Genomic DNA, 23,909 nt, shown 5'->3' with positions numbered 1-23,909 from the left:
TGGATTTTAATAAATTATTTTTTTCTTTAGGGATCATCAAACTGAAAAACAATGGAGATTTCTTTATCGCTAATGAAGGCCGGAGACCCATTTACATCGATGGCAGACCAGTTTTATCTGGAAACAAGTGGAAACTCAATAACAACTCCGTAATGGAGGTATAGACACACACTCACACTTTTTATTGGTTTACCAAGTGAAGTGGATGTAAAACCCTCTGGTACCCGCTGGTGCCACAACTAAATGAAAGTGGAGAAAAGAAAGGTCTGAATATTGAAATGTTGAGCAGATTTTAGGCGCTGTATTGCAAAAACATTAAAAATGATGATAATTTTACCTCAGTATAGTGGAATTGATCGTAGTCCAGTCATAAAGATATCAAGATTTTCTAAAAGCAGTAATACACTTAATTAATACTTTTAATGTTTGTTTTATGCTTTATTCGATAAAGGCTGACTACAGCCGACTGATTAATGGCATTTGGGTGTTTCCTTTATTTATCCAAGATCAATTTGGTTTGTGGGAGTTTCTGTTTAGGTTCTGCCATTATTAACGTTAATGGATAGTTTGTCAAATCTCTGGAACAAACGTGATAAGCAAGGTGTCGATTAGAATATGTGGGGTGTGTGGGGTTAAACAATCTTATTTGGCGATCCATATTAAGTCTGGTTTATAATTAAGTAAGAAAAGTACAATGAGAATAGCAGCAAACAAAAGGCAACAATCAACAAGACAGGAAAAAAATTACAACATTAAAGGTGTCTTGAACTAGCCCACGTGACCATCGTGTAGCCAGCTGCGAAGGTTCCGTCAGGGCAGTTAGGTTCCCCCGAACCCATTGGTGTCAATTGCTTTGAGAGACCAGTTGATCAGATCCATAATTTTCAAGTTTGGAGAGCAGTGCAGAGAGAGTCTCTCAATAGATGAGACGAGACGAGAAGAGACAGAAGACAAAGCAGGGCAAGGACGGGGAGTGAAAAATGCGACCGCCTCCGCTGAGAGCCAAACGAGATTTATGACTTTTGCGTGGTTTTTACCTTTAAAAGCCACTTATCATTAAGTAATTGACTATTTTCTTTCCTGGTTTTGAGGGCAACTCGAAAAGCTCCCAGATTTTATGGCCGGGCAACATTGAAGACTTGGAAGTAAATTTCATATACAGATACAACACATAAAGAAATCAGCACAGATCAAGCGATCTCAAACAAAACAATAGTGATGCATAGTAAAAATATATTTTACTCACATAAGATTGCTACACCACTCCTGTCAGATCCAACATTGACGGCATTGCATTGCTTTTTTTATGCAAATCCAGCGTTTAACTGTGCCTTGTTTAGAAAAGGAATCTGTGGTGAAATGAAGCGAACAAACGCTCAATGTTTACCCTCGTGAACTGGAACTTCTTTCAAAATTTACATCTAATACCCATTTCTTATATCAGAATCTGAGGGAAGGTTATGCAATGACTGTGTTCTTTCAGAACCAGGCACTGCACAATATTTCGCAATCTTCGACTGTATCTGTTGCTTGGGCGCTTTATCTGTTTTCGCACAACTATTTCGCTACAATGTCATGCGTAAACCAGTGAATAGGACTACAGAAGTGATATTCTTCTGTGAAGGCGGTATTCAACCAATCTATGTCGGTCGCTGGGCCTGGTCTCATTTAAGGTTGTTGTTGCATTATCAAGAACGTTTTCAGTATAGACACTTACAGGATGTTCGTTTTAGAATGACGACCACTTCTATAACAGATTTTTTTTATACATTAATTAACGTACAGCTTTACTGTAAAACAAATTCGATATTCAACCAAAACTGGAGTAACATGCCCCCTTTCCTGTGTTGTTGTAAGGAGCCTAGCCACTGTATTTTGGACCACTTGCAATTTAAAAACAAAATATACTCTCAAATAAAGCGGATTACAATAGTCCAAGCGGGCAGAGATAAATGTATAAATCACTACCTCAAGATCAGTTTCATCTAAAGTTGAACAATCATAAGTTGACCTTTGGCAGTAGCAGCGAGATTTGTATGATGCGTCACCCAGCATCTACCATCAAAGAGGATATATTACAGCAAGTCGCTCAAGTATGGAGCCCGCAAGATCCCCATATTTATTTCCACTTTGTAAGTTGTATCCTATATTTTTTAAATCTGTACCCGCAAATTCATAAACTGTGCATAAGCTTTCCTGTAGGTCAGTGGTAAGAGCATTGCGTCAACAATGCAAGGTTGTGGGTTCGATCCCAGGGGATTGCAAATACCTACAGTATGTATAAATGTATAGGATAATACAATGTAAGTCGCTTTGGATAAAAGCGTCCGCTAAATGCATTAATGTAAATGTGTTTTTGTCACAACATATCTCTTAAACTTACAAATAGTTATGATAAATTTTAACAAGTGCGTAAAAAGTAAAGTAAGGAAAAGTCTGAAGATTTGAAGACCGTGACAAAGAGATTGATAAAGTTGTGTTTGTTGCTTTGGCAAATCATAAAGTCAGACCTCTGCTTTTAACTCCTCCATATGCGGGTGCGCTCTGACTGCAATTGACCCTTCGCAAAACCCAGCACCCCTTCATTCCTGTTACTATGTCCGACAAGCTTTTCGTATCAGCCATGCATTCCCTGGGGAAGTAGTGAAGAATTTCTAGAAAAATGACAGTCTGATTTCAGACAGAAATGCCTGCAATAAGCATTCGAGGGATAACTGTAACAATAATTATACCTATATTTGCGTACACACCAGCAGACAATAACGTTACGTTAATTCTATACTGGCGTGATGCTGTAGGCTACTACTGTCACACAAATGGATGTCTAACTAGCCAACCTAAAATTTCTGTATGAGGTGTTTATATTTACTCCGAAACTTGTAGTAGGTAATGACAATTTTAGTGAGGGAGAGAAAGTAACTTCGGGCAGAGTTTTGGTTGGCCTTGAAACTTTTTTTTTTTTTTTAAATGAAAGTAGCTTTTAAATACAGTTCAGTACAGAAAAGACTAACAGTCCATTAGTTTCTTAATCTTTAATTATGTTAAATGCAACAAACACAGTACAGCTATTGCTTTACAAATTTTATTGATGAAAATGTCTTTCCTTTAAAATATCACTGCAAATTCTGCTCTCTGAAGGCCGAAGGTGCGTTCACCTCATCACATCACAGGGAGGCAAAACATATCTTGCCAGCTTGCTCATACATGTATATTGTTAGTAATATATCAATTAGTACTATATTCAATCTTAAAACACCACTTTGCGAACGCTTCCGTCTGTAATTTATACATTAATGATCCAACAATATTGTTTATCGTATCTGTATTGGTATAGTTGTGATTTGAACTCCACTATTCTCCTTCATTGAGAATGTCTTTAAAAGTTATAAGTTAGTTATCGTTTATCTTTATAGTGTGAATGTCCATTAATGTATATATCTCTCCGTTTACTAAATTACAGGAATTAAAAACCATTTTTTTCCCAATGATCACCAAAGCTCTACTGCGGCAGGTTTGTCGGACTGGTTTGTTTGTCGGGCAAAGTGATTTTACAGATCGCTTAGGGGCCCACAATGAATCATATAGGGCAATCTAGACCGGTAGGATATGGTGGACTTGTTGAAATCGTAACGGCCAAAATGGCTAGAGAAGTGTCAATGTTTCTGTGTAATGCATATCCACAGTTTCTCAGTAGCTCTGGTTTCCCTTTTTATCCTTTCATACACAGAGGTCACTACAGTGGACACCAACTAAAAACAGTTTATTGCGTATGCGTGGCTTTTGATGGCAACTACTGAGGTCACTAGTGCATCATCCTATACAGTCTCCTTTTCAGCTGCCCACTTATGTGCAAAATGAAAAATGTTTGTAAAGACGTTTATAGTCTTGTTTCTTGTGTTCCTAAGAGCAATAACAATTTGTATGTAGAAACTGATTGAGGTTGTCATAATGCATGAATAAAAGGGTTTACTGGCCCATGCTGGTTTGTAAGTGCTATTTCCTCTCTTGCAGATGCAAAACTTTAGCACTAGTTGGTCATTGCCTTTAGTCTTTTTGGTGTGTTTAACCAAATATTTTTCTTGTAAAGTTCATACCTCTGTGTTTGTTTCTTCCAGATTGCAGGTCTTCGCTTTGTGTTCCTTATCAATCAGGAGTTGATCTCCCTCATCAAAGCTGAAGCTGCTAAAATGAATCAGCCGTAAAGCTGAACGAACTGCTGTTGATGAGCATTATATAATGTCCCAGTTTGAGGAGCGCTGCAACATAGACAGCAGGTGCACTGGAGACAGCAGAACCTGAGGAGATGCTCTGCCCTTCACACATGATGAACAACCGAGACTCGATTTAAAGACTGGAAAATAAGAAGTTAATATTTTGTATTCCTGCCATGTAGACAATGGACTTTAAAAAATGATTATTTGACAGTTTGTGGTAGAATTTTATTGGTTTGTGGAGCTTTTTTATTTGACACTTGTCTTCTGTAGAACTCAACATCTTTGTTGGTTTGTAATTATAACCCAGCAACTATAATATATTAGCATTTTCGAAACAAAAAAATGTAATGCATAATGTGTCAAATGCTTGATTAGCTGGTTAAAAACAGACGTTCTTCATACGTTTTCATATTCCGATTGTTTGCTTTGTTTTTTCCCTAAAGACTCTTTATTGACTGATTATTGCGATTGTGCCTTTCAGTAAAGTCAGAATATTCTGACTTTTACATTCACACAGATGATCAAAGTGATCATGATAATTTGGGCTCAGACAAAACAACACCGGAGGTTTACCAGTTTGCCACTTTTCTATATCAGGGCTCTATCAGGAACAGATTTGGGTTATCAGTTTTTATGGAAGTGGAGAAGAGCAGGTTATGATGAGACTAGAAATTAGTCTGAGTCAGACATCTGACCGGCACAAATTCTAAGGCAGTAGAAATATGCTGCTTCACAACAATGTCTTGTAATATTATTAAAAACACTGATATGAAGATCATTTCAAAATGGCAAGGATACATAAAACAAAAAAATTAACTAAAACAAAATAGAAACATGGTGCCACTGGTGACAGACGAGTTCTTTTCTGTTTTTTTTTCTGTTTAAAATCTGCTTGACTGTTGAGCCCAACACCTGCTTACCAACCTATTTCAAACATATACTAATTGATAATTGTTTGGGACAGCCCCTCGTTTTGTTTGTCTGTCCCAAAACTTTTAGATAAGTCGTAAGCTTTGGGGAAATGCAATTATTCAGTATCAGGAAGAGCAATGGAATACATTACATTCGTGTTCTACAGCTTGGGGATAAAAGCAATTTCTTGCAAATCTATGTTGTGGGAAGCATGAAGCTGTTGATACACGGTATTAATTATTCTACATTTTGGAGTAAGCCAAGCATGGTTTATAATTATATAACCCTGATAGCACACATACATCTTGCAGACATCTGCATTTTATTATTCTAAATTGATTGCAAATAACTTTATGATAAAGTAGATAATAAAACATCTGCTACCGAAACTGATTGTATTGGAAATGACACATTTTAAATTTTCCTGTATGTTGTGAAATATCTGTTTACACGGCAACAAAACAATAAATGAAACGAACAAGTTCTATTTGGAGGGGGCATAAAATAGAAAAATATGCTTTGTATTAAAAAAATTCAAAGCGTTTTACAAATCATAGCACAAACTATAAATTAAGCATGTTTTGTAACATTTTTGTAACTCTTGCTGCAGGAAGAGACAGAGGAAAGGGCCTTTCTATCCCTTTTGCTACAGTGCTGTTTTACAACATCAACATTATCAGTGTAATGTTTACACAAAAATCACCCATGTTGATTCCCTTATTAACATCAACCATAATTTAACCCACAAATTTAGCAGAAGGATATACTTCAGATATTAATCATAAAAAATGTCGCAAAAGCTTTTCCTCTTCATAGTGTCTCTCATACAAGACCTTAAGCCCCCTTTGTGGGCGTGTTCGACTTTAGATCTGTGAATGACCTCATAGTACCGCGAGAATCTTTCGTGAAGTGTGTACGGCGTATACTGCTGCTTCGGGAACTACAGTTGAACTAATTACAATAAGAAAATACACTTCAAGCAATTCATTAACAACCGCGAAACTGTAAGTGGTCGTAATTTTTAATTCTTCCCACCTTTGTCTGTTATTTAAATATCTAAGTGGTGGGCTGCATGTGTTTGTGCGCTTTCATGTTTCATGCTTTCTGTTTAAGCTACGTTCAAGTTGAGCTCGTTCAATTCGTCGCTTTAGTTTTATGCATGTATTGCATTCAATGTTTGCATTTAATAATATGACACATAGGCATTCTTACAATGGCTGTGTTGCGGTATTTAGATGTTCATATACATTTGCCTGGTTACATCATACATAGGCTACTTACTTACAAACTCTTTACTGATGACAGACTTGTCTTATGATATCTTTTGACAGACTTTCTCTTCATATGATAGCATGGCCATCTTCTGATACATGCCCATGTGTCATATTAAATGCAAACATTAAATGCAATGCATTTATTCAGTGGCGACCCCGAAGCTCTGGAATAGCTCGCAAGTGACAGGCCCAGACACTTGTTTTTAAATCTAGTCTTAAAACTTATATTTACAGTCTGGCATTTGACACTATGTGAGAGCTGCATCCTTGGTATTGTTTTATTGTCTTTGTTGCATTGTGATTGGTTGTATCATTGATAATAACCATATATTATTTTATACATGTACAGCACTTTAATAAACAGTTGCTTTAAAAAAAAGAGCTTTACAAATCAACTTTGACTTGACTTTGACCAGCCTAGTCGTAGACCATCGCTTGAGCACAACGGTTTGCTGTTTTTATATTTAACACGAATCTCAAGAGCGTTTACATTTTCATATGGACGATCTTCATATGTTTTTAGCGGATCCTTATGCCAGTTCTCTTTTTTTATCATGGGCAAATATATTTTTATGGCGGGTCATAAAGCGTTTAAACACCAGTAGCTCGTGAGCTGTATGAATCATTAATAGAAGCTAATAGACTGCAGTCAGTTAAAGCTCTGCTGATACGCTGCATGAATGTTGGGATCAGTAAATGAGTGGCGATGTTTCATGTTTATACTTGAGGTGCCGTGTGTTGCTCAAGCTCAAGTCTCTTTTGATTGGCCATACTAGGAGGGGTGTTTTTTGGGGGGGAGGGGTTTGGTGGTGTAACCCATCAGCCCTTCAATGTTGTTGCAGGGATAAGACGAATGTTTGAGTTTTGATAAGCTATAGTATAGACCTATTTCCCAGCGTGACGTGTACAACCCGGAAGTAGGATAAACGCTTGTCCGGTCAATGCTATAGCTCCGTTACACAGAACGTTGCGGAGACCAGCGCTGGGTCCCAAATCGCATACTCAATGTGTAGGTACTCAATTTAAGTGAGTACGTACTCAACGGGCAAAATGGGTACGTACTGTTTTCCGTGAATGGGTGTAGTAGGTATGGGATCAGCCGTTGTCCGCCATATCCATGATCTTCTTCTCCTAATTAATGGCGGTGAGCAAATTACGTTTGGGGTGCATATCATCCACCTACTGTACTGGAGTGTACACGGGCCTGAACAATACTTATCCATTTCTTCCCCTGAAAACTACATGTTGTATTAAAATAGGCTAATTAATGCAATTGTACTGCCATATGCCATCTAGGCATTAATACAGACTACAAAAATGTGAATGCATACGTTTTCAGTGAAGCATTTACAGTAATGTAATTTGTTTTATTTACAGAAAACCAAAGAATAAACATGAATAAAACATATGATAATTAGAATGAAATGAATTGTATTATTATTAATACATATACAAGTAAACATCATAAAAATCAAAGCTTTATTTAAATTTATTGTTGTAACAAATTCTACTGCCATCTCGCAGCTGACCACCGTCGCCACCTTCGTGATTTTTAGGAGTGTGCTCATCTGTCCATGTAACAGTCAAACAAGATTCAAGTTACCTCTGATTTGTGCTCAGTACTGCATCTAAATGTGGAGGCAGGGTGCCGCCAGAAATTCTGGGCCCTATGGAAACCAACATTTCTGTGCCCCCTACATTTTTTACAGATAAGATTTAACCCAATAAACATGCCCTGTATACTTAAAAAAAGATAATTAGCACATTGCATAGTTAAAATGTCTAAAGATGAGTGCAAAGCCTACAAAAACAAGAAAAAAATATAGAAATATGTACTCGTTTACATATAAGGGAGAACATTTATTATCTCATTTGCAATTGCAAGCACAACAGAACCTCATGTACGTATATTGACATATACTTTACATGAACAAGCTTTTAGCTGGGTCAAACTGCTCAATCAGGAAACATCAGCTACAGTAGAGACACGTTTTATTCAATTTTATATAATTTTTTTCTGGGGCATTTTATTCATATTAAGAATGTCAAGTTTGACCGCATCGATCGTAGCAGCAGCACTGTCACTTCACAGAACACACGACACGGCAAACTGATTTTGTAATTTTTGAAGCGTGTAGATTACTTTTTGTTTTGCAAAGTTATCATCATGTGGCGAACACAGTAGATAAGACGTGTTTAGAGGCTTCAACGTGCTTGCAGCAGCCGCTGAATCTTATGAGGTGTAATATGTGCAAATTTGGCTACTCGCTAAGCAAACTGACGCGAGAACAAACGTGTCTACGCTCGCATGCCGTCCGGCTAAAATCCCATTCTATTCAGGCGTCAGACGTAAGATATGAGAGGTCAGACGTATCGGTCACGTGTCGGTGCTGCGCTCGAAATCGCGCGGACATCGAGGCGGACGAAGCTTTGAAAGGTTTTTTTTTTAATGCGTTTGACAAACGTCTGGACAAACGTACGTGTGGACAAACGTCGGTACAAGTATGGAACGCCAAAAACGTGCGTATTTTAACGCGTTGTTTGCGCGTAGAGAACACGTTGTTTGCGCGTAGAGTACGCGCTGTTTGCGCGTAGAGTACGCGTAGTCTACGCGTGAAAAATCGACGCGTACTCTACGCGCAAACAACGTGTACTCTACGCGCAAACAACGCGTTCTCTACGCGCAACAACACGTTCTCTACGCGCAAACAACGCGTTCTCTACGCGCAAACAACGCATACTCTACGCGTGACGTCAGATGTCAATTTCGCGTGTTTTTGGCCCATTCGGCCACTTGCCCAGTTTGGACGTGTAAGCGTGATGAGTTCCCATTGGCTGACGAGCGGAAGGGTTAAACCATTACTGTAGGCCTAGGGGGTTGCCTCCCATTTCTGACTCCCTGCCATCACAATGCATGTAACATGCGAAAGATCCACTTATCTATTTACGTATCCATTTATCTAATACGCTATTAGATATAGATGTTTTATAATCTTTTTTAACGTTTATTGCCGGGTCATGTTTATAGCCGTTTTAGCAGAGAAAATTGATTGATGAAAGACACCATTTATATATCAGTTCCAGTGGTGTAGGAGTAATTGACGTTGTCCGTATAAGTTGTATTATGGTGTCTGGGTCAACGTAGGATCGAAGCCCGCTTCCCGCGAGGACTTAATTCTCCTGTAACAATTTTTTTTTTAGAAAACCTCTAGCCACAGTTTTAAGCCCTATCCATTAATACATACGTTTATAATTTGTTAACTTCCTAAATCAGTAAATTTATTCATGTTGAATAATTTATAAAATGTATTGCTAATATTGCAAATATACGCCACTGTAGACCTAGATATAAATATAGTACTGTAGTCCTAGGAGGTCACCTGCAGCCGCTCATTCTATTTGGATAGTAGTTTTCTTATATTTGTAAATGAATAAAAAATAACCAATAAAACATTTCAATAAATTAAAAGTGAAAAATTGGACGTAATTGCAACTACTTTCTATAAGGAAATACAGCTTCAAAGGCAAATGTCTGATCACAATATCCACTGCATACAGGATGAAGGAGGTATGACTTGTGATATGCCTATGATTTTACAAGAATATTTATATACACACTGTTGTACTGTTCATAACTGTTGTACTGCTTAATTTAATAAATTGTGATACTTTTTCGTGATTCCTTGATAAATGTAAAGAAATAATTAAAAAAATCTTTGTCCAAACTTTTGCCCAGTACTGGATGTAAACAATAGCTGGATAATATTCAAATTCTGCTGTAATAACTATTAAATAAAAACTAAGCCATTAAAGGGGACACTGACTACTTCCTGCCCATTCAGCACATGAACTGAAGCAACTGCACCTTGTGTAGCTGTGTTGGTTTCAAAAATCTCAGCCATGGAAGTAAGTTGTATAAATAAACTTGAATAAACTATATAAATAAACTTGAATTGAATTGAAACATTTGCTTGATCCTGTGACGTATAGAAATGTCAAAATGATGCCCTCTGTCCAGTTTACATATTCCCCTCAAGCTCCACATTTTCCAAAGCTCTACATTACATTGTAACATCAGCACGTATCAAGCGTACTCATAGTGTAAGTTCTGACAGGCCACGTTAGTCAATCTTGCTATGATCTCATCGGGTGCAGCTACTCAGTGTCTGACATTATCAACCAGGTACTTTCTAATTTGATCCTATATGCTCAATTCAACTCAACTTTATTTATATAGCGCTTTTTACAATTTTCATTGTTACAAAGCAGCTGTACATGAGACACATTGAATAGAAGTATGAATTCGAAAGCAGTCCCCCCGGCCAGGCAGATAGTGCAAAACAGTATGCAAACGGTGGTGAGGAACCCAAAACTCCCATTGAGAAAAAAAACCTCAGGGGAACCCAGGCCCAACCAGGGGATTCCAGTTCCCCTCTGGCAAAAGCTGCTGCCTCTGCACAAGCTCAACAGTGCTTGCACAACAAGGCTTAATAAAATATAAAAATTAAGGATTTAAGATTATCATTAACAATCTAATAGCATTTTAAATGTTGTAGGAAAAACAAAGTTGTCGCGTCCTTTATCCAGCTCTATCCTCTTAGCTCTTTTCAGGTCACCGCTTCCCATTCTCAGCTCTGCCATCAGGTCTGGGCATGAACTGCATCCTGCGGTAACCTTGGAACAAAGAGACAAGACTGGCTGAGAGTAGAGTACTGTTCTGCACTCTTTGATGCAACAAGTACATCATTTGTTGTTGGATGTGTTCCTGGTTCCGGTTGATCTAAATAATGCAGCCTAAATCCTCTGAGGAGTAATATTATGGAGGTATAGTGTATGCAAGATTAAAAAGATGAGTCTTTAGTCTAGATTTAAACTGACAGAGTGTGTCTGCCTCCCGGACCGTGCAGGGAAGAATATTCCAAAGTTTAGGCGCTAGATAAGAAAAGGATCTACCACCTGCACTTGATTTTGAAATTCTAGGTATTACCAACTGACAGGACGCCTGAGCGTAATGTACGTGGAGGTCTGTAATACAATAGAAGTTTATTCAAATACTGCGGCGCTAGACCATGTAGGGCTTTATAGGTAATAAGCATGATCTTAAAGTTAATGCGATGCTTTATAGGTAACCAGTGCAAGGTTGACAGAACCGGGGTTATATGCTCATACTTTTTTGTACGTGTAAGAACTCGAGCTGCCGCGTTTTGAACCAGTTGCAGTTTTTGTAATAGGCCCGCAGGGCAACCACCTAGAAGTGCATTACAGTAATCTAGTCTTGATGTCATGAATGCATGAATTAATTTCTCTGCATCTGACAGTGACCGCATATGACGTAATTTAGATATATTCTTAAAATGGAAAAATGCAATTTTACAGGTGTTGGCGACATGGCTTTCAAATGACAGAGTACTATCGAATACAACACCAAGATTCTTAGCTGATGACGAGGATTTTATGGAGCATCCGTCAATCGTTAAGCAGTATTCTTGGTTGTTACGCATTGCAGTTTTCAGTCCAGTAAGTAGCACTTCTGTTTTGTCCGAGTTTAGTAATAAAAATTTGTTACTCATCTACATTTTTAAGTCAGCTATGCAATCCTTTATTCGATGAAACTGCTGAGTTTCATTAGGCTTCGCGGAAATATAAAGTTGAGTATCATCAGCATAACAGTGAAAGCTAATTCCGTGTCGCTTTATTATATCTCCTAGAGGTAGCATGTATAATGCGAAGAGCAGAGGCCCCAAGACTGAGCCCTGTGGTACACCGTACTGGACTTGTGATTTGCGGGACACCTCATTGTTTATTGCTACAAATTGAAAACGGTCGGATAAATAAGACTTAAACCATTTCAATGCTATTCCGTTAATGCCGACGTAATTTTCGAGTCTATGTAGAAGTATGCTATGGTAAATGGTGTCAAATGCAGCACTGAGGTCTAGCAGCACCAATAACGAAATACAGCCACGGTCAGACGCTAAAAGCAGATCATTTGTAACTCTGATCAAAGCAGTCTCTGTACTGTGACATGCTCGAAATCCAGACTGGAATTCATCATTAATGTCATTCCTTTGGAGGAAGGAGCATAATTGAGTTGAAACTACTTTTTCCAGAACTTTAGATATAAAAGGTAAATTCGATATAGGCCTGTAATTCCCTAGTTCTTTAGGGTCGAGTTTTTTTTTTATTGAAAGAGGCCTTATATGCAGTTATTTTCCCTTCTCAACTCAACTTCATTTATTTAGCGCTTTTTACAATTTTCATTGTTACAAAGCAGCTGTACATGAGACACATTGACTACAAGAAAAACAACTAAAGTCATATACCTGTAAAAACAAGAAAAAGGTGAACACACAAAAGACAAACATACAAATGCTCCACACACACAATATGCAAACACACTCGCACACACGCACAGTGAAAGCACACATTTGAGATGAAGCAGAGAGAAGCACATCTCACATATTAAACTGACTATAAATTCTATATGAATTATTAATTATGTTAATCTTCCGAATTCTAAAGCAGCCCCCCGGGCCAAGCAAATAGTGCAAAACAGTATGCAAACGGTGGCGAGGAACCCAAAACTCCAATTGAGAAGAAAAATCTCAGGAGAACAAAGAGACAAGACTGGCTGAGAGTAAAGTACTGTTCTGCACTCTTTGATGCAATAACTACATCATGTGTTTTCGGATGTGTTCCTGGCTACGGTTGATCTAAATACTGCAGCCTAGATCCTCTGAGGATTAATATTATGGAAGAGTAGTGTATGCAAGATTGAAAAGATGCGTCTTTAGTCTAGATTTAAACTGACAAGAGTGTGTCTGCCTCTTGAAATTCTAGGTATTACCAACTGAAAGGAGTATAGAGACAATTCATGCCAGTTATATTCGTTCAAATTATTATTCAAGAAAAGTAATGAAAACCTTTTTCATTCTAAACATTTAAAAACCACACTAATGCTAGCTGTTGTGACTATTATTGATTGGCCTACATGTGCTTATCTTATGAAAGCAGTAACTTTTATACGCTTACAAAGTATGTGTTCAGGCGACAATTCTTTTTTTAAATTTGTTTAATGTACTTTTAAAGAAAAAACGGATTTCTATAAATTTGTATTTATTTATCTTATATTTCAATAAAATTGTATTATAAAACATTACTTTATTTTCATCAAGTCTGATGAAACTTTAAACCTATTCTTTCTAACTGAAAATAAATAAAAAAGGGCCGTAGCCAAGGTTTGAAAATTAGTAAGAATATAAAACCTAATATTACCAATAAATTTTATAAATTATTCAACATGAATAAATTTACTGATTTAAGAAGTTAACAAATTATAAACGTATGTATTAATGGATAGGGCTTAAAACTGTGGCTAGAGGTTTTCTAAAAAAAAAATTGTTACAGGAGAATTAAGTCCTCGCGGGAAGCGGGCTTCGATCCTACGTTGACCAAGACACCATAATGCAATTTATACGGATAGCGTCAATTACCCCTACAACACTGGAACTGATATATTAATGATGTCTTTTATCAATCAATTTTCTCTGCTAAAACGGCTACTAACATGACCCGGCAATAAACGTTAAAAAGGATGATAAAACATCTATATCTAATAGCTTATTAGATAAATGGATACGTAAATAGATAAGTGGATCTTTCGCATGTTACATGCATTGTGATGGCAGGGAGTCAGAAATGGGAGGCAACCCCCTAGGCCCACAGTAATGGTTTAACCCTTCCGCTCGTCAGCCAATGGGAACTCATCACGCTTACACGTCCAAACTGGGCAAGTGGCCGAATGGGCCAAAAACACGCGAAATTGACGTCACGCGTAGATTACGCGTTGTTTGCGCGTAGATTACGCGTTGTTTGCGCGTAGAGTACGCGTCGATTTTTCACGCGTAGACTACGCGTACTCTACACGCAAACATATGAGGTGTAATATGTGCAAATGTATGGCGCTCGGATTATGGCGCTCCTTTTATGGCGCTCGGATTGTATCATTAGCAAACGAGACTCACAAGCACGACTTATAACACACGTGTAAGCGTGCGTGTACGTCTCCATTTGTTTTATATGGAGACGTATCTTAGATAAACGCCTGGAGAACGTGTATGAGGTGTGATATGTGCAAATTTGGTTACTCGCTAGCAAACTGACGTGAGAACAAACGTGTATACGCTCGCATGCCGACTGGCTAAAATCCCATTGTATTCAGGCGTCAGACGTAAGATATGAGACGTCAGACGTAATGGTCACGTGTCGGTGCTGCGCGCGAAATCGCGCGGACGTCGAGGCGGACGTATATGGCGTTCCTAAGGGTCCAAATACATGACTTTGCAGCACACATTCGTCTCACTGAACGTCTAACTCCACGTCTTAACTTTTTTTTTATTCTGCTATTTATTGCATTGAATTCAAGACGCAGACGAGACGTTGACGTGACGTAGACGTCACGTAAATCACGTGCAGCAGTGAAGCGTCCAGTTAGGCGTCACGTGTCATTCACGTGTAGCAGTGAAGTAATTTGTTGTCATTTTTGCTAACACGTGTTGTAACACGCCCCTATACACGGTTCAATGCAGTGTGTCAAGCGTCTACTTTGTTAACTTTCACTTCACTCATTCCTCTCACTGAACGTGACGTCTGCGTCTGTCCTAGGAACTAATGATCATCTGTTGTTTACTTGACATTCTGTTAGTTGTGTTACACACTGGTAAGGACCAGCTGTAAATCTTAGTTTATGCAGTTTGTAATGCTTTGTGTAAAGTGTTCGTGAAATACATTTAAGTCCAAAACCATGGTTATATCATTATATGTTGGGCATGTTATTACGACTTTCTGATGTTTATAACAAATAAACACCACTTTAAAATGTGGTGACCACTGCTGTGTACAGTTTATTAGTGCTTTTTGTGCTTTATAAATAAATAAACGCTTGCATTTATTTGATCTGTGTTTCACTCTATTTCCAGTAGGTGGCATAAATGCAATATTAAATGGTTTGCCAAGCCATATCTTTTTTATGTTAAATAATAATAATCTTGTGTGTGTGTATTTGCAAGGTTTTACTAATTTACTGGACAATGTCATATTATTGTATTTTTGTTTATTGTATATACAGTGTTGAATATAACAAATTAAATAGTATTCTGTGATTATGGTTATAGGCAAGGGCGAAATTTTGATTTTGACATTGGTGGGGACGTAAATAAAATTGGTCTGCCAAGCCGCATTGTCGCAAAAGTTTAGAGCAGTTTCCTTCACTTATTTAAACAAAATAATATTTTAAAGCTTTTTTTATATTTGACCTTATTAATTTTACACAAGTCAAAAACAACTAATATACAACAGGTCCATTTCATTTTATTTGTGTTTTATTTTTTACTCTTTTGTGATGCCAAGAAAATTCTGTCAGGGTAAATAAAAACTAAAGCAGAAGATTTCCTCCAAATCTGATAAAGCAGAAATGAATATAACACAATATTCTTATTCTGGGACTTCAAAGTCCAGAACATCTTCAAATCTACTGTTTTCTACATTGTTTTCAACCATAATTTAATGCATAACAAATGCAAAGGCTGCTTCTGCCATCTGATAAAATGACAAAACTGGTGATGCAAGGCATTGAACAATTCAAAGCTCTCATTTTAAACCACACTTAGAAGCTATAATCATTACGTATTTTCAATCTAACATTTGTCACAGTACAGAATTTATTATTACATAAATAAGTAGTTTTTTGGCATCCTCTGATTTTGATAGCTGTTTCTCAGCCAAATATCATATTGTTAATTTAACTAATTTCTTGAATTAGTACTTATTTGTTTAGTACTAATTCAACTGCATGAAAGGTGCATAGGTGGAAGAATGAAGAACTGGTTTAGTCTTTGATTTCTATTGCATTGTGCTTCTCTTTGAGCCACTCCTTGGTGGTCTTAGCAATATGTTTTAGGTCTCTGTCATGTTGAAGGCCGATCCACTACGCATCTTGAGTGTTCTTGTTGAGGTGAGGAGGTTCTCGTCCAAGATTTAACAGTAAATGGAACCGTCCCTCACCTCCCCAATCTGGTGAAGGCATACTGTTCCCATAGCAGAGAAAATGCCCCAAAACATAATGTGCTTGACTAAAGAGACAGTGTTCTTGGGGTCATAGTCAGCATTTCTCTCCCTCCAAAAACAGAGAGTTAATTTTGGCTCCATCTGACCACAGCACTTTCTCCTAAGCCTTTTCTGGATCATTTTACTGTTGATTTCTTCTATTTCCAAATAATCACACCAACAGTTGTCTCCTTCTCATTAAGCTTCTGTATGTAGCCCAAAGCATTGTGTCAGTCTACAATCTTGTCCCTGATAACCTTTGACAGCTATAAATCTAGTCTTGACCATGGTGAAGAGGTTGCGATTGAATATACAGATTGTGATGGCAGGCTTCTTTTTTAAACCTAACAAACTGACATCAGGAGTAATTTCCTAAAGTGACAGGAGTAATTTGTGTAACATATAAGCACATAACCTATACCTATTAATACAGTATATAATCAGTGGGAGCCAGATCAAATACTAATTTTACTCACCGAATTGCAAAACAATTTATAACCTTTTTTTAATGTTTCTTTTTATGGATTTTTGATTGATGTTCTGTCTCTATCCTTTAAAGTAAAAACTACCATAAACATTATAGAAGCTTAATTTCTTCATAAACAGGTAAACTTTCAAAATCCGCAGGGGAACAAGAAATGTTCCCACTGTATGGAAGTGATGCAAGAATATTAAATCTCAGTTAAGGTACTCATAAGGTTATAAAGGCTGAACGTTGGGTTATGGTTTCTAAAGATGTCAGTTATGTTATTTACGGGAAAGAGAAGTTGAACAATGTGGTCAAAAGTATGGAAAGTGTAAAAGAGTTAGAAATGTAGGGTTATGGTGTGAAGAGAAATGTACATGGAAGACTTATGTTCAGCCAATTAAAACAATATGCACGGTGAGCAGAAAAACATTCACTACTAGATATATAATATGTATATTATTATAGCTTATATAGCAATTTTCTGATATCCATGGAGGGATCTAAAGATCTGAGGAGAAAACAGCTTTTCAAATTAAACAAGAAGAGAGAACCCAATTATAAAAATATTTAAGATAGTGATAAGAGTACAAAGGACTGAAATAAATTTATATTTTAGCTGGGTCCAGTCTCACGTTGCTGCCCTCGAAAGTTCGATAATTCCCACTTATATCCCTAAGTAACGTCTTGATTTAGTAACATTAAAAGTGTTTAGTAACATTAAACATTAATGTTACATTAAACATAAATGTTACCAATAATTAAGTAGCATTAAAACATTACATAATTATCTGCTAACAGTAATACAGCAACGTAGCACTATTTCCAGGGCCCGGTTTTTCAAAAGTAATCCAGGATTTTGGATAACGGATTGGATCAAATATTGAAAATGTGTTTTTCAAAAGAAAAAACGGATTACATAATCGGATTAGATTACGTAATCCAATCTTGGTTTTGATCCGGATCAAACCTTTAGTTTGGGTTTTTCAGAACTTTTTTGTAGGATTTGGATCACTTTGTTCCAAAAAATCTGGATTAAACTGATCCCATCAGAAAAGTGGATTCAGCATGGATTCAATGCCCAAAATGTAATGAAAACTTTAAAAATGTATCAAATAATACTATATTTGGATCATGCAGTATCTTACAAGATATCCTATTTATTCATAAGGTTTTAATTTTATTTGTTCATCCGTCAGGCTACAGTGATTAGGTTGGCTTTAACGTATTCAGCCTTTCAGTAAAGGCCTACAGCAAAGTAGAAAGAGTTTGGCCTCATAAAATAATCCTCCAAACAGCTGTCAAAATTGACCACAAACAATACATTTCATTCTGTCACTAATTGATATATATATTCATCACAATCGAAAATATTTTTGTTTTTAGAATATTTATTAGTGATGCATGCAATGATTACAGAATAAACCAAAAAAATGAAGAATGGCAATCACTGATTTTTGAAATCCAAAACATATCCAAAAGAACGGGATAATTTGAGTGAATACATTTTCCACGTTGACCAATCTCACGTGTAGGGCGAACGGGAGGGGACATGCTCGTTTCACTAAGTTTTGTCGTGGCCATGAGATATTACCCCTTGGGAATGTGATAATATGTTGTGAGCAAGAATAAGCAAGGTCAATGTGAGATCAGTCAAATGATTACAACATACTCAAACTTTAATTTACTATTCCAAAAAGAAAGAATTTGCTTACTTTCAGTTAATAACTGTTTAAAGGTATTGTCAGTATAAACACATAAAACTGGTTGTATGTTCAGGCAGACGCAGACGTCGCGTTCAGTGAGACGCAAACGTCACGTTCGGCAGTTGGGCGAGTCAAGCAACAGACGCAGACGTCACGCTCGGCAGACGCAGACGTCACGCTCGGAAGACGCAGACGTCGCGTTGAGTGAGACGTGTGTGTGCTGGGTAGTTATTGTTTTGGACCGAAAGGGACGCCATAGACGTAGCTTTGAAAGCTTTTTTTTTCAATGCGTGTGACAAACGTCTGGACAAACGTACGTGTGACAAACGTCTGTACAAACGTACGTGTGGACAAACGTCTGAAGAAACGTCTGGACAAACGTACGTATGGATAAACGTACGTGTGGACAAATGTGGTAATTAAAAAAAGCAGGTTGTTTTTAAATCATTTATGCATAACGAAATACTATTTGAAAAGTTCTGTTTACATATTTTGTGGATTGTAGAACAGTGTACACACTATTTGTAGTAAGTGCATAAATACATGTATTTGTGTATATAGGTGTTCCAGGTGTTACTTTTATGAGAGTGTTAAAGGTTATTTACACTCAATACACATAACCCAGTTTGTTGGAAAAACAAAGACAGTCAGAACCATTCACAATTAGCAGTTACTCAAGTGGTGTAAGACATTAAGTCTTGTTTGCGGCGCGTGAGAGACCGGAGTTCAAGGCTGCCTACAGCTGGATAAGCACGTATGTGTTTTTACTACTTTAAACATCATAATGGCATTTGTTTTCATTAAAATTGATTCAAGACTTAAAATTCACTTTTATTCATATCTCACTAAGTTGCCATCCTTTTTATATTTTTTTAAATGTAAAAAATATTTTATTGTATATTTAATATTAAATATTTTATAAATAAAGATGTTTTGTACTGTTTGGTGTGCCTTCAAGAACAGCTCTAAGAAATATTGACGTTGCTTTTTTATTGGTAAAATACAGAAACTGAAAATGTGTACAAATAAGGAATACAATCATGATTTAAAGCGCAAAGTGAGTTTACTGTATGTAAAATTCCTCTCATCTTACATCAAGTAAACTACCTTTGGTCAATCAATCAATCATCATCAGTCATTGCATAGGAATGAAATACATTTTCAGAGAACACACACAGAGGTGTTACAATACGACACAGAGGCACTACAATATGATAACCACATACACATAAGACACATAAACTCATCACAATCCATGTAGGAACATGAATGATGCAGTTAAGACATTAAAGTTCAGGTTCGAAGTACAAAAATGATTGCCCAGTCCATAAGGATTAACATGAATGAATAGTGTTTTGATTGACCTGTATAGCCTTGCTGAGGTTAGGAGGAAAAACAGATTATGACCGGGATGAGAAGAGTCCTTATCAATGTATTTTGCTCTGGAGGTAGAGTGTTTGCAATGTCCTTAAGTGAGGGGCGAGGGCGGCCAGTGAGGTTCTGTGCAGTGTTTATGACCCCCTGTAGAGCTTTTTTGTTAGCTCCTGAGAACCCACCATACAACACCGTAGGGCAGTATGTTAAAACACTCTCCATGGCTGAGTGTGTTGGGCTTCTAAAGGTGTAGTGTATGTGTGACATGTTTGTGTATGATTTTGCATGAAAATTCTGCCATCATTTACTCACCTTCTTGTCATGTCAAACCTTCATGACTTTCTTCTGCAGAAACCAAAAGAAGATATTTTGAAGACAGTTGGTTACTGAACAGCACTGGACCCCATTTCAATTAAATTTTATGGACACCAAACCAATGCAATGGAATAGAGGCCAGTTTACAACATTCTTCAAAATATCTTTCTCTGTGTTCACCAGAACAAAAGTTCTAGTGAATTGTTAAGGAGAAGAAAAACAAAATCACATAAGTCAAGTAAGAGAGAGAATTTCTACAGGTATGAAATTACATGAGGGTGAGTAAATATTTACTATAACGGTACACACTGAGGACAGACAAGATGACAACCTTGATTAGTGCAAATCCAGTTTATGGTATTCAATAGTGCAAACAATAAACATCCAATGGAACAGAATCTGAATATGTCCACAAAAACAGAATTGCAGAGTCCAAGGGAAACAAGTTTACAATTACTTAATTATTAAGGGACAGAAGAGAACAGTCAACGAGGAGTGAGTGTGTGAAACAGAACGTCCTGAGCAATAAAGGGAAAACAAGACTAGAGACTAACGGGAGTGACACAGTACTAGGTAGAACTATGATGTCCTGGAGACACCGGGAATCCACGGTGGTGCCGGTAGCTCGGGAGGCCAGGAAGTTGCCGGCCGCACCGGAAGCCTCATGTCTGTACCGGCTATCTTGTCCCTATACTGCCCCTCCAAAAAATATTTATCCAGGGGCTCTTGGCATGCTTTGGGACTGGGCACTGGGGAAACTTGGGGACTAAGCATTGGGGAGAACAAGACTAGGGACCAACAGGAGTGTTACAATGACAGAGTTTTAAATTTTGGTTGAACTATCACTTGTCTGTGAAACCGGGCATACACTATAAGTATTTGTATGTCTTTAATGACCCTTGAACCACAAGGACTATAGACAAAATTATATTTCTTCTGAATCATGAACCAAGTCATTACATGTTTTATTTCATTTAGGTATGAATTTCTTCCATTTACGTGGATATTTTTTGATATTACAGTCAGCAGTTAGTCATTTTGTAACATCTAAAGATATGTAATCTGAGTGGCTTTCCATTATGAGAACAACAACAGTCATGTGTATGTGATAAATATAAATATTAAAATATTATAATTTATAAAATATTTAATATTAAATATACAATAAAATATTTTTACATTTAAAAAATATATAAAAAGGATGGCAACTTAGTGAGATAATAAGGCCCTAAATCTACCCCTAACCTTATGAATAAAAGTGAATTTTAAGTCTTAAATCAATTTTAATGAAAACAAATGCCATTATGATCTTTAAAGTAGTAAAAAAACATTAGTGCTTTTACAGCTGGAGACAGACTTGAACTCCTGTCTCCCACGTGCCGCAACCAAAACTTAATGTCTTACACCATTTGAGTAACTGCTTAACACTGAACGGTTCTGACTGTCTTTGTTTTTCCAACAAAGCGGGCTGTGTGTATTGAGTGTAAATAGACACGCCGTACATTTAACTGCGTTTATTAACTGATTGTATTACACGATTTCTGTTCACAATCATCTGCTTGCTGCAAGATTTATTTTACCTTTTCCTAACCATCTGCGTTGAGTAATATAACTGTGTTTCTGCATTCCAGTATTCGAGTCCTACTATACAAGCATTATTATTGGTTATTTTTTTGTGGTAACAGGCAGAAAGTTACTTCAGACCACACAGCGCAGACATCGCGTTACTTCTCATGTGTTAGGCAAGGCGACGATAGTCAAACGCTCCTTATCACACATCATTGGTCACGACTTTTTGACACGGCAAAGTGTGCGACGATCGACACGACTGATTGCTTTGTTTGCAATGCAGATGCACAAATCACACCTCATAGAATCTGTGTCTACGAGACATGATAACCCGTCCCGGAGACAGCAGAGCTGTTATTATTGTTGGATTTAAATCATCCATCCATCCATCTTCTTCCGCTTATCCGGGGCCGGGTCGCGGGGGCAGCAGTCTAAGCAGGGATGCCCAGACTTTCCTCTCCCTAGACACTTCCTCCAGCTCTTCCGGGTGGACACCGATGCGTTCCCAGGCCAGCCGGGAGACATAGTCCCTCCAGCGTGTCCTAGGTCTTCCCCGGGGTCTTCTCCCGGTGGGACATGCCCGGAACACCTTCCCGGGAAGGCGTCCAGGGGGCATCCGGAAAAGATGCCCGAGCCACCTCAGCTGGCCCCTCTCGATGTGGAGGAGCAGCGGATCTACTCTGAGCTCCTCCCGAGTGACCGAGCTTCTCACCCTATCTCTAAGGGATCGCCCGGCCACCCTGCAGAGAAAGCTCATTTCGGCCGCCTGTATCCGGGATCTTGTCCTTTCGGTCATGACCCACAGCTCATGACCATAGGTGAGAGTAGGAACGTAGATTGACCGGTAAATCGAGAGCTGAGCCGACAGACCGGTACAGTGACCGTATTACTGCAGAAGCTGCCCCGATCCGTCTGTCAATCTCCCGTTCCATCCTTCCCTCACTCGTGAACAAGACCCCTCACTCCTACCTGGAGCGAGCAAGCCACCCTTTTCCGACTGAGAACCATGGCCTCAGATTTGTAGGTGCTGATTCTCATCCCAGCCGCTTCACACTCGGCTGCAAACCGTCCCAGTGCATGCTGGAGGTCCTGGTCTGATGGGGCCAGCACGCTGACATCATCCGCAAAGAGCAGAGATGAAATCGTGTGGTCCCCAAACCCGACGCCCTCCGGCCCCTGGCTGCGCCTAGAAATTCTGTCAATAAAAATTATGAACAGAACCGACGACAAAGGGCAGCCCTGCCGGAGTCCAGACATGGAACAAGTCTGACTTACTGCCGGCAATGCGAACCAAGCTCCTGCTCCGGTCGTACAGGGACTGGATGGCCCTTAGCAAAGGGTCCCGAATCCCATACTCCCGGAGCACCCTCCACAAGATGCCGCGAGGGACACAGTCGAATGCCTTCTCCAAATCCACAAAACACATGTGGATTGGTTGGGCAAACTCCCATGAACCCTCCAGCACCCTGGAGAGGGTATAGAGCTGGTCCAGTGTTCCACGACCGGGACGGAAACCACACTGTTCCTCCTGAATCCGGGGTTCTACCATGAGAAGAGTGTAAATCATAATTCAGTAATTATTTTACTAAGATAGCTAGATAAAAGCAGGTCATGTAGCAACAAAAATACGTTTTGGAATACAGGAATAGGGCATGCTACCTTTCTTTTTGAAAAACTGTGTGACATACTGTCGACTTTGGCGTTCGCTGTCTTCTCTTTCCTTCTTTTCTTTCCGTTTTTGATGCCCTGACTTTTGATGTGACATGCCTGCGTGTGTCACTGTCTGCGCTGCATCATAGCAAGTCCAATAAGCAAGAGACGCTACACTAGCGATCGTAGATCGGACAGCGCAGATGGAATGAACCATTGTGAGAGGGAGCAGGGAGGGGTGTGACTGAAACAGTAAATACATTATTTGTTTTTTAAATATTAAATCTATGGTCAAAACGGACAAAATACACATTTAGTGCACGAG

General features: G+C 38.3%; 2 protein-coding genes across 5 annotated transcripts in view; both read left to right on the top strand.

Moving 5' to 3' along the window:
• Nucleotides 1–4,627, top strand: part of mcrs1 (microspherule protein 1) — a 40,402-nt gene extending 35,775 nt beyond the window's left edge. The window contains exons 14-15 of the mRNA XM_056735638.1: nt 31–158; nt 4,116–4,627. Coding sequence (XP_056591616.1) covers nt 31–158; nt 4,116–4,202 — 215 coding nt within the window. The 3' untranslated portion in view covers nt 4,203–4,627. The remainder of the gene's footprint in view (nt 1–30; nt 159–4,115) is intronic.
• Nucleotides 4,628–5,739: 1,112 nt separating this feature from the next.
• Nucleotides 5,740–23,909, top strand: part of suox (sulfite oxidase) — a 45,564-nt gene continuing 27,394 nt past the window's right edge. For 3 of the 4 annotated variants that reach the window (XM_056735636.1, XM_056735633.1, XM_056735637.1), the window contains exon 1: nt 5,740–6,130. The gene's annotated coding sequence lies outside the window, so the exon portion shown is untranslated. Of the gene's footprint in view, nt 6,131–7,232; nt 7,410–23,909 lie in introns of those variants that run through there. The other variant, XM_056735634.1, reaches the window with a different exon arrangement.

The sequence above is a fragment of the Triplophysa dalaica genome, chromosome 21 (assembly GCF_015846415.1).
Source record: "Triplophysa dalaica isolate WHDGS20190420 chromosome 21, ASM1584641v1, whole genome shotgun sequence".
NCBI classification, from domain to species: Eukaryota; Metazoa; Chordata; class Actinopteri; order Cypriniformes; family Nemacheilidae; genus Triplophysa; species Triplophysa dalaica.
Note: the sequence above shows the minus strand (reverse complement) of the source record. Positions and strands in the feature narration are given on the sequence as shown.